Source organism: Solea senegalensis, unplaced genomic scaffold (genome assembly GCF_019176455.1).
Source record: "Solea senegalensis isolate Sse05_10M unplaced genomic scaffold, IFAPA_SoseM_1 scf7180000017740, whole genome shotgun sequence".
Classification (NCBI taxonomy): domain Eukaryota; kingdom Metazoa; phylum Chordata; class Actinopteri; order Pleuronectiformes; family Soleidae; genus Solea; species Solea senegalensis.
The window spans coordinates 27,501-40,000 of record NW_025322510.1 but is presented as its reverse complement, the minus strand read 5'-3'; the positions used below and the strand labels follow the sequence as shown (position 1 = coordinate 40,000).

At 42.5% G+C, this 12,500-nt stretch overlaps 1 protein-coding gene across 1 annotated transcript in view; it reads left to right on the top strand.

Moving 5' to 3' along the window:
• Nucleotides 1–12,500, top strand: part of LOC122764896 (protocadherin Fat 4-like) — a gene marked incomplete at its 3' end in the record, with an annotated part of 39,466 nt that overhangs the window by 559 nt on the left and 26,407 nt on the right. Inside the window, exon 1 of the mRNA XM_044018894.1 lies at nt 1–1,088. This exon is cut by the window's left edge and continues 559 nt beyond it. Coding sequence (XP_043874829.1) covers nt 1–1,088 — 1,088 coding nt within the window. The remainder of the gene's footprint in view (nt 1,089–12,500) is intronic.

Here is a 12,500-nt window from a genome sequence, read left to right as displayed (position 1 = left end):
TTTCCCCGTTTTGGTTTCGTGCGCACTCGGGAATGAGACCGCGGACCAGGTTCCGTTCTTCCATGGACATGTGTTCGAGAACGCGCCCCCGGGATCCCGAGTGAACGGACTGAGCGTCCCGGTAAAACGCTTCAACTCGCAGAGACTGTGCGGCGCTGACGGATGCGGCACCGCGGCACAAGCGGCACAAGCGGCACAAGCGGCACCGCACTTTAAACTCCTCGGTGACGGCAGCGGGAATTTCCGAGTGTTTGCGCATCACAACCGGGGTCACGTTTTGCTGAAAACATGTGCAGTTCTGGACCGGGAAGAACGCGCCCAGTACGCGCTGGTTCTGGGTCTGTGTTGCGGACAGAGCGCGGCGGCAGCAGCGGCGGCGGCGGCGGCGGCGGGACCTTCCCGGGAGGAGGACGACGAGTGCACGGTGGTCGCGGAAGTTGCGTCTATCAGAGTGGACGTCCTGGACACCAACGACCACCAGCCCACCTTCCCCGGCGCGGACGTGAAGCTGAGCGTGGACGATGCCACGGCGCTGCGCACCGCCGTCTACGCGGTCACCGCGCACGACGACGACAGCGGCAAGAACGCGGAGCTCATCTACTTCGCGCAGCCAAAAAACGGGACTTTCTACGCGGTCCCCAAAACCGGTGAGATTCTGCTGGTGGACTCCATCCTGGGTCTGGAGGAGCCGATCCGGTTCCAGGTGTTTGCCCGGGACCGTGGGTGGCCGCCGCGCACGAGTCAGAGCGTGTCCGTGGAGATTTATCCCAGACAGAGACCGGTGGTGATGGCACGGAAACCGAACCCGCAGCAGGTGAAAGCAGCGGCAGCGCGGAGGTCCAGGTCCGTGCTGGACTCGGACAGTCCGGTACTCATTAACGTGTCGGAGGACGCGGGGATCGGGTCTGTGGTGATGAACCTGAACCCGGTGAGGTTTCAGTCCGCCGCCTTCGAGCTGGTGGAGCCTGACGCGGAGAGTTCACCGGTGAGCGTGAGCCGCGACAGCGGGGATTTAGTCATTTCACGGCGGCTGGACAGAGAGACGGAGCCGCTGCTGGAGCTCAGGGTCAAAGTTCAGGATAAACGAGGTGAGCGCGCGTGGCGTGTGTGTGTGAGTGTGTGTGAACGGGCTTGGTTTTTGTGCGTAAAAGCGCGCGCAGAGAAAATCTTTGTATTAAAGTTTTTCTTCACTGACAGGGTCGCTACAACAGGGGGATCAGGGGCCCCTGAGATCTGAGAAGAAACACTAACTTAAAATCATAAACATTTTTACAGATTTTCAGGGACGTGGATATTGATCCAGATTGTGATCAGTGATGATACTGAAGTATTGATGATGAAGTGTTGGTGATGAAGTATTGGTGAAGTATTGATACTGAAATATTGAAGTATTGGTGAAGTATTGATACTAGTACTGTCAATCTTCTTCAATAATCTCATTCAAATTACATTCCTTATTATTATTTTTATCAATATTATTAAAATTATGTTACATATTAACATAATATCATGTGGTTGTTACATGTCTGTCCACTAGGACGTGCGGTGATACTGACGGCCTGCAGGTGCCTCTCAAATTAGCTGCGTTTTCAGCAGTGTCTCATCGAGAATTACACTGGTAGTGTTTATCTGTGTATGAAATGTAAGGTGACTGTCGCATCATTATTTTATTAATATTGATAATAATAATAATAACTATGCCTCTGTGGCGACTCTGTCGCTGATGGTCGCATGGCTAGGAACTGTGTACCATGACTGATTATTATTGATTTTTTAAATATTCAAATTGTTTTCTTCTTCTGCTGCTGCTGTTGTTTCTTCTACTACTGCTGCTGCTGCTGTTTCTTCTTCTTCTTCTGCTGCTGTTTCTTCTGCTGCTGCTGTTTCTTCTACTACTGCTGCTGCTGCTGTTTCTTCTTCTTCTTCTGCTGCTGCTACTGCTGTTTCTTCTGCTGCTGCTGTTTCTTCTACTACTGCTGCTGCTGTTTCTTCTTCTTCTTCTGCTGCTGTTTCTTCTGCTGCTGCTGTTTCTTCTGCTGCTGCTGTTTCTTCTACTACTGCTGCTGCTGCTGTTTCTTCTTCTTCTGCTGCTGCTGCTGCTGCTGCTGCCGGCACTAACAGATGCTCAGGTGTCAGCAGAGACGCGGCTGCTCTACAGCAGCTGCATTAACAGGTTAATTATCACCAGTGGATAAAGCAGAGTGAGAGCAGAGCAGCAGAGCGAGAGTTAAACATGTTCATTAATGCACAGGTGAACACATGAAACATAATCAAAGTACCACAGGAACTTTAAAGGTGCAGTGTGGAACATTTAAGAGGCTTTATTGGCAGAAATTAAATTTATTTCCCATACATCTGTTTGTATCAGTGTATTTGGTTTTCATTGACTCCTCTTAGTGGACTTCAGGGAAGAGTCTGGAACCACAGAGGTGTTTCTATGGCAGCCTTTAATGGACACACCAGCCACAGTCAGCTCACTCTGCTAATGAAAATGAACAACCTTTATGGTACGCAGGGCCACCGTAGTTCCCCAACCTGCCTGGTAAAGGGAGGAGTGATTCCTGCAGAACAGTGTTTTTAGCAAAAGGCCTGAATGTAGTGATAATATCGTATCATGGCCTAAATATTGTATTGTGAGCTAAATGTCGTGATAATATTGTGTCGCGGCCTAAATGTTGTATTGCGGCCTAAATATCGTATCGCAGCAGCCTAAAATGTCGTGAAAATATCGTATCATAAATGCGCATTTTTTTGTTGGTTTGAATTTTACATTGAGCTTTGATTTAAATATTAATTTAAGATGTTTTAATCCGATTACTCGATGGAATAATTCTGGATTAGTGAAATAATGGATGGTTGCATTTGCAGATATGGCGTTAAACGAGTCGCTAATGAGTTCGGGTCGCGATAGTTTGTCGTCTTTTTGAAAAGTAAAAGGAAACAGATTGGTTTTTTTTTCGGTGAAAACAGTTTAAAAATGAAAACCTAAGCGACTCTGTACGACGTGAAAGTTCCTGCGGTGGTTTTTATGCGTTTCCTTCAGGAAAAAGACTTCTGTACATACTGTGTGTATATATGTGTGTGTGTGTGTGTGTATATATATGTATATATATGTGCATATATACATATATATACACATATATATGTATATATGTGTATATATACATATATACATATATATGTATATATACACATATATGTATATATGTATATATATACATATATGTATATATGTATATATATACATATATATACATATATGTATATATATATATATACATATATATACATATATACATATATATGTATATATATACATATATATGTATATATGTATATATGTGTATATATACATATATATGTATATATACACATATATGTATATATGTATATATATACATATATATGTATATATACACATATATGTATATATGTATATATATACATATATATATGTATAGATATGTATACACAGTATGTGGTGTCTGTATATGTGCTTCTCGTCTGTGAGGAGGAGACACTTCCACACCTTGTTCCATTAAGACTAGTTAACAGCGCGCAGCAGAGGAAGTGACCCGATCAATGCGACCTATTGGTTTGAGTAAAGTGAACGTTCCCGGTGCAGCAAAGACGCTGAGGCTGCTGCTGGCACGCGGCGCTCATTTACACTCACAGCCGCTGCGTGCACACTTGGCTTTTTGTCACATTAATTTCCATCTTAAACACTTTAGTATTGATGGAGGTAAAAAAAGAAGAAGGATACTTTCTGATTCTGCAGCGTGCGACACTAAATCCTCCCGTGGCAGCCGCGGCGACTTCCTCCTCCAGGAAACGTCGGAACTCGACTGCTGTTGGATTTTACAGCAACACGTCGTCACTTCATGAAAAATGAATGAATGAATAAATAATAAGCTTGAGGATTGTTTTAGTCTAATCGCCACGATTCAGGAACAATAAGGCAGAATATTAACAACAATGCCACAAAATCAAACTTGAAAATGTTGGAAAACAGAATAATCCTCAATTTACTTAAAATAGTAATAATAATGACAATAGTAATGATGATCCTGAATTATTTTAATCTAACTCACCTCTGTATTTAACATTTTACAATTTCCAAACATAAACGACCCTCTTCAATAATTATATTATAATATTTATGATGGATGCAGACAGGAAGGCTGAATTCTATATTTGTAATGTTTTCTTTTACGCCTCCTAAAATATAGGAAGATATAAGATGCTCAAAACAAATACACTCATAAATAAAATACATCGCTTTACATATTAAATGATATACATTTCTGTTCATCTCTGAAACTCACAGAGAAAACCAGTGATTTTAACATCACACACACACACACACACAGGAGCTGTTGATCCACTGCTGCCTCTGTCACTAAATTCAAATGTCTGATTTTGTCACTTTGAACTTTGTTCAGATTGACCTCGGTGACACAAAGTGACCACACGAGGCAGCAGAGGACCAGCAGCTTCTATGTCCCCGCCAGCTAAAATCACTGATTTTCTCTAGTCTGTCTTTATCATTATTATTGTTGTTGTTATTATTACCATTATTATTATTATTATTTTCATTATTATTCTCCAGTTTTAAAACACTTTTTTAAACGTGTAATCCAGACAAATCCGTCCACATGCACTGTGGAATAATGAGTGACATCACAAGTGCGACTGAAGATTAGAAAGAGCTTTCTTTTTTAAACGATCTGCTGACAGTGATCGGATCTTTATCACGAGTTTTCATGTGTCGCACTTCAACAGACACGTGTTACGATAAACTCTGTGTGTGTGTGTGTGTGTGTGTGTGAGACACAGAAGAGTATTAGTGCTACAAAGTGAAATAAAGAAGAACAGATAAAACAGCATGATTAAAGTTAAACTCAGAATTCACAGATTAATTGCGTCACATGAAAAGACAAAAGCAAGTTTTCATTTCCGGGCTGAGCAGCAGGTGGCAGCGAGGAGGAGGAAGTGTGTGTGCGTAATAACGTTATTATTGTGTGTGTGGCGTGTGTGTGATAGCGCGTATGTGCGTGTGTGTGTGTGTGTGTGTCGGAAACTCTGTATCCGCTCGGTCGTCAGTGGCTCAGTGAAGTCCTTTAATCCATTTGAAGTGGAGAGTCCTGCTGGAGTCTCGACCTCCTTCCATCTGCTCACATTATCCCTGTAATTTCATCTCTTTCTCTCTCTCTCTCTCTCTCTCTCTCTCTCTCTCTCTGGATCACTGTGATGGATTCTTTGAAGGACAAACCTGTGTGTGTGTGTACATGTGTGTGTGTGTGTATGTGTGTGTGTGTGTGTGTGTGTGCAGTTAACATTGTGAATAATAATCTGGACACAAACAGGTGATGAAACGATGAAGCTGCAGTTCTCATGCCAGTCCTGTGTGTGGCGCTGTGACTGAGAAAAGAAACTTTAAATCTCTGCAACATCGTTGTAAATGTAACAAAGTTATTATTATTATCATTATTATTATTATTGTTGTTGTTATATATGTTTTATACTTTTACTTCACTGAATTAGTCACTGAAGTCTCTTTGTTCCTCGTTACGACCAAATATCAGAAAACTCCAGATTAATCATGATTTTAACTTAGCTTAGGTTTGAAAGTGGTGATTATTTTAAAATCAATGAATCTGTCATTGATCATTGATCAGTGTTTGATTGATCGTCGATCAGTGTTCCTGTCATTGATCGTTGATCAGTGTTTCTGTCATTGATCGTCGATCAGTGTTTGATTGATCGTCGATCAGTGTTTGATTGATCGTCGATCAGTGTTTCTGTCATTGATCGTCGATCAGTGTTTGATCGTTGATCAGTGTTTCTGTCATTGACAAGTAGTCAGTGTTTGGTGGTAGTGGAATATTAACATAGTGATGCGTCGATCGGTGTTTGATTGATGATACGATCAGTGTTTGATTGATCATTGATCGGGTGTTTTCCCTATCATTGATCATGATCAGTGTTTGATTGATCGTCGATCAGTGTTTTCTGTCATTGATGAGCCGATCCGGTGTTAATCATCCGATTAGTGTTTCTGTCATTGATGATAGGTCATTCGGTTTGATTGATACAAAGTGATCAGTGTTTCTGTCGACCTGATGATGGAATCCAGTGTTTGATTGATCATAGATTAGTGTTTCATCATTGATGCGTCCGATCGAAGGTGTTATTCGTTCATCCGGTTTAATCGTTACAAATCTTGTAGATGATTCCATTTATCGAAGCTCTGAATCAATTCGATTCTGAGCCATGGATTGTTAGATTTTAATGGAATTTCAGTTTTCCACTCTTCTAGCGTCTTCTAATGTCCATTGCTTTTATTCCATATTTAGTAGTATTTATTTGATTTATTTATTTATTGATTTACATTTATTTATTTATTTATTTGTTGTAGAGTGATGGTGTGTTTGAACAGCCATGTTTGACGTGTCATAATCACCGTATTTCAACGTGAGTGCGGCTGATTTACAACGACCTTCTCTCTTAAACTTAACGGCGCGGTGATGAAAGCAGATTCTTATTAAAATCAAATCCACATAATTGTCTTTGTTCCTGTTTAATTTCTGAAAGATTCTTTTTCACTCGTGTTTGCTCTCCATCACTCGCTCAGATTAACGGTGAGCGGAGGAACCACGGGTTCAGCACCAATAAAAGCAAATGTAAAATGGAGAGCCAATGAGGGCGGGCTTTGTCTGAGGAGCTGGGAGATTAATTTCCATAAATCACGGCCCCGTCACGCGTTATGGATTAATGAGTGCTTATACCTGCAGTGGGAAATGAAATGAATTGAAATTCCGGGGTGATTGACAGCAGCGCGGTGTGAACGCTCACGGTCGCACGGCGTCACGACTCTGACAGAGCTACGTGAATCAGAAATGACTGACTGCATAGCTCCTCCTCAAAGTGGGCGGAGTCATCACAGCGCGGCTGCATGAAACCGTGGTGACGTGTTTTTTTTCTCCGGGTCAAATCTGTCAAAATAAGACGAGATAAACGAGGAGGACATGTCTTTGTGGACACGAGAGGACAAGGACCATGTGGTTAATGAAACTTAAACTTTGAAGACTGACGTTTGTCCAACGTTGTAAATGTAGCTTTAACATCATAGACAGTGAATGTGTCGTGAACTTTGAACTCAATCCGACGTTAAACATTTCCAGGACTTTTTCCCCACAGCTGTTGATATACACTCACTTTCTTCACCCTTTCATCACTTATCCTTCTCTTTTTCTCCCCCCTCCTCCCCCGCTGTCCCATACTAATGTCTCTAATGTGTGTGTGTGTGTGTAATCCCCGCGGCGTGTCAAAGACATGACGAGACTGTCAAACAGATCGATGCGAGGCGTCCGAACGTCTCTCTTCTCTTTCTATGTGTGTGTACAAGCACGCACGCACACACACACACACACAGGTGTAAATACCCACATTAGAGACATTAGTATGGGTCACACGGTCAGAGGCGGGGCTTGTTTGCTGCTTTACTCTGACTGATTTCCTGTGTGAGCCACAGGAAATCACTTCATCTGATTGAAGACACACGAGCTGAGAATTAAAGAGGCTCGTCCTCGTCTCCCGCTCACATAAATGACCCCTCCCCCCCAAATAACTCCTCCCCCCAACACACACACCCCAGAGTACCCAATATCTTATCTGTCCACTACAGTTGTCACCGATGCTGAGTGAAGGTGGCGTGGGGGCGTGGCCTTTGAAAGTCCAGATGCAGGACGCCGTGGACGGGGAGTCGTGTCAGCACATTCTAGTCCTTGAATTTGAGGGACCTGGTCCTGGAAAGTCCTTGAACCCTGAGTGGTTGTCATGTCTTCTTCTGCTCACAGTCACAGCGATATAAACGCTGACGGTCATGTGACACGTTTGAGCTCATCACTGAACTTTGACACAACAGTGTCATGAGTGGAAGGACTCACTCACTCACTCACTCACTCACTCACTCACTCAGTTCTCACCCATTCACACGCTGCAACATGAAGTGTCACATGTAGATGAGCCGAACTGGGAATTGAACCCACAACCTTCCAGTTCAAAGACTTCAGTAGATTTTATATCAGAAAATGACTTTTGATGCTTCAGTAAAAGTCTTAAAGTTAAAGACTTTGACTTGAGTAATATTACTTTACTGTACTGTACTTGTACTCCCTAAAGTATGCCTTTAAAGTACTTTATACAGGACTGCGTACGAGTCAGTGAAACTTGAGCGTTATATCACAGCCTCGGCTGAAGCAGTGCATGCTGGTCCACGGCTCAGCGTCTTATAACGAGGCTGTTATCGTGAGGCAGACGCTCCCACGCTCCGGTCCACAGACGCCAGTGTCAGACCGTTACCACGGAGACGAGCTCAACACACTAAAGTCACTTCTGCTCAAACAAACTCCTTTTCCCCGTCATAGAGAAGTTAGCATCGAGGCAATTTATGCTGAGTTTCCATCGTGGTGCGGTTTGGAATGGTTAAGTCCTGGTCTGGTTTGGTTTTCCACTGACGACAGAACCTTTACTTGGTAGGCGGAGTCTGGGCTGTGCTGGAGCGGCGTCTCCCTGAACGTGAACGTGTGAACACGACAGTGGAGCAGTAATTAAGAGCGTGTTGTGTTACACACCACTGCTAATCCTGCAGAGCTGGAGCAATTCAGTGTGTGAGCAGATTATAGCTCACGACATGAGCTCCTGTGACTGACACACGCACGCACGCACACACACGCACACACGCACACACATGCACACACACGCGCACACACACACACAGTGACGCCTCCAGAGTGAGTTTTTTGATGATGATGCAGTTTAGGATGAGGGTGAAACCTTTAACCGCAGCATTAAAAAAACCCTGTTAACTTTTGTTTGTTTGTTAAACAAACAAAAGAATCTTTCTAAGGAAAGTTAAAATTCAACCTTTATTATCTTCTCATCACACATGCAAACATTTGCAAACACATTAACATTAGATTCACTTTTGTTGTACTGACATTAAATGACTTCCCAGCCTAAAATATAAAGCACTGAGTTGTATATGTATATAAATATATACATATATACACGTATGTGTATATGTGTGTATATATATATATGTATACACATATACACATATATATGTGATAAATAGATACATGGAGTGATTGCTGTATATCGTATTTATTATTATTATTAATAAGAATAATAATAAGAATGGTGGAAGAAGATTCATTATCATGACACACTTTCATATTTGTCTACAGATTATTTTATTAAATATAAAGTAAATCTCATTTATTCACGTTCACTTGGTTTTTATGACAGTAATGAAGCAAATATTTGTGTTATCTTTAAATCCTACAGTATTATCACACACACACACACACACACACACACACAGAGTAGATCAATATCAGTGAGTGACACATCACAGCAACGTGTGTGTGTGTGTTTCAGTAACAGACGTGTGTGTGTGTGTTTCAGTAACAGACGTGTGTGTGTGTGTGTGTGTGTGTGTGTGTGTGTGTTTTTCAGTAACAGACGTGTGTGTGTGTGTGTGTGTGTGTGTTTCAGGGCGTGTGTGTGTGTGTGTGTGAGTGTTTCGTAACAGGCGTGTGTGTGTGTGTGTGTGTGTGTGAGTGTTCAGTAACAGACGTGTGTGTGTGTGTGTGTGTGTGTGTGTGTGTGTGTGTGTTTCAGTGACAGACGAGGAGGAAACGAGTGAACGCTGATGATTCAGGAACAAGATTAAATCACAGATTATGAGAGAAGAGACCCAAGTGGAAGTGAGATTTTTTAACATAGTTCAATAATTCATCCTGTCATTGTCTTTTTACTCTTTTTCTACCACACACACACACACAGTTTTTTCCACTTTAGATTTGTGTTGTGTTCCAGTTGTAGTGGGAATTTCCCATTTGTTGCAGTTAAATTTGTAGACAAAATTTGGAAATACCAATGTGTGGTGCGTTCCAGTTGTGATCAGAAGTCGGAGCAACCTCAAAACCCTGACGTGGAATTTCCAAGATGGCTTCCACTGGCGTTCATGGTAGAAACGCTCGCTCTTTAACTGCCGCGTTTGTTTGTCAGTAAATCTGTCGCACTGCAGTGGAAACGTTCATTCCTGCACGTGATGCTACGATGTTTGTTCGCGTCACATTATTTCCAGTATTTAAAGCTGAAACGTTCTCTCTCCCTCTGTCTGTCTGTCTGTCTCTCTCTGTCTGTCTCTCTTGTACAATAAAAACCTCCCTGCACGCTTGTTGAACATCAGCCTGACGATCGTAAACCTCTGTGCTGCCATGTCGAGGTGCTTGAATCAGACAGAATTGCTGTTAAAAACCTTAATAGAGTGGAGAGAAATGAAAGTAGTTACTTTTAATGGCTTCAGTGTTAAAGGCTTGAATTGTTCTTTATGGAGCTTTGAATGAATTTCATTAAAGCTTCAGTGGAGAGCTGCAAAGGTAAATACTGCCGCGTCGTTGCCTCTGTCAGCTGAAATATTCAACGTTCATCAGTGTTGTCCGTGCATGTGTTCATGTGAGGAACATGAAGCTGAAGGTTTGTAGATTCTGTTCAAACTCACTTCCACCACAGCTTCATATGGAAAACCTTTTTCTTTTTAGCTGAAAACTACTTTACAAGCGACAAGAATTTTGTTTCTTTTCCGCTCAAGAATTGTGGTGCATTCCATTTGGAGTCCGAAGTCGGAATTTTGGATTTGAAGTGTAATCCAGTTTGCATTCCACGATACGATATTATCACAATATTCAAGTCACGATACAATATTGTCACGATATTTAGGTCACAATACGATATTATTACGATATTGAAGTCACAATACGATATTGTCACGATATTTAGGTCACGATACGATATTATCACAATATTCAAGTCACGATACGATATTATTATGATATTTAAGTTACGATATGATATTGCCACAATATTGAAGTCACAAAACAATATTGTCACGATATTTAGGTTACGATACGATATCACAATATTCAAGTCATTATACGATATCATGATATTTGAGTCACAATATTATCACAATATTTAAGTCACACTATGTTACCACGTAAAACATCACCATATTCCGCTGTATTCACGCCCCGCCCCTGACTTGAAAATGGCCGACCTTCTGTTCGTCCTGGGCTGTTTTCATGTTTCTTTTTGTGTTTTGTGAATTTTGGTGTCGCTCACTTTGGGCTTCATCATATCGGGGTTTTACAGCAGGGAGGCGCTACTGAGCTATTTCATCACATTTCTTCGTCGGTTCTGATTTGTGTGAATTCCATCAGAATCCATTAGAACTCTGAATATGACAAATATCCGCGTACACGACGATATAAAGTTCAGAGATTGAGCTTCCTGTGGCCTCTGCAGCGTGTTTGTCGGCTCAGTCTTCGTCTCTTCCTCATTTCCTTCCTTCATCCTTTCAATTTACAGCGTCAGACTCATCATTGATCTTCTGTCGGCGTGTGGACGACCTGTGGAGCGTCTTTCTCTCTCTTGTCCACTTCATTACAAACAGGTGTCCATCAAAAACGTCTCACTTTCACTCTCACAAGAACAGAAATTACTAAAATCAACGACAACAAAAAATCAGCCGGTGATGAATTGATTTGCGGATGATTAGCGACGACGTCGTCACTAAGTGTTTTAAAAGTGCAGGATTTTTCTTTTCAAATGAAAAAATAAACATGTTTGTATTTGTATACGACACAGTTTCTTTAAATGATTCGACATTTCCAGTTATTTCATATTAAAAAAAAATGTGTGGATATTTACTGGGAAATGTTCCCACCTCTACTCCCCTAATTAAAGAGAAAGACAGAAAGACAGAAAGACTGTGGATGCTGCAGGAAATGAGAAAAGGTTAGAGTGAGGAGAGAAGAGACAGGACAGCAGTGACCAACTGTGAAAGGTTTGTCTCTCTGATCCAACTGGAGCCAATTAACCAGGAAACAAGCTCATCACAGCTGAGGAGGACACACGTCCACACACACAGCAGCTTCAGCAGCAGCAGCAGTAGTAGCAGCAGCTACAGCAGTAGCAGCAGCAGCAGCAGCAGCTACAGCAGTAGCAGCAGCAGGAGCAGCAGCTTTAGCAGCAGTAGTAGCAGCTTCAGCAGCAGCAGCTTCAGCAGCAGCAGCAGTAGTAGCAGCTTCAGCAGCAGTAGTAGCAGCTTCAGCAGCAGCAGCTTCAGCAGCAGCAGCTTCAGCAGCAGTAGCAGCAGCTTCAGCAGCACACACACACACATACATGGGGGCTGGAAAGTGTGGAGCAATGATCCGGATCAGAACCGTTTCTGCCACAGAGTGGTTTATCCGTTTGCCCACTTCCCTCCCCCTGAACCACCGGGCGTGAAACGTTTACAGCGTTGACCTCTGACCTCTCTGTGTCGAGTGCTCTTGCTAATGGCCGCCACGCTGTCGTTCATGTTGACGTGTGTGTCTGTGTGTGTCTGTGTGTGTCTGTGTGTGTCTGTGTGTGTTTGTTCCCACACA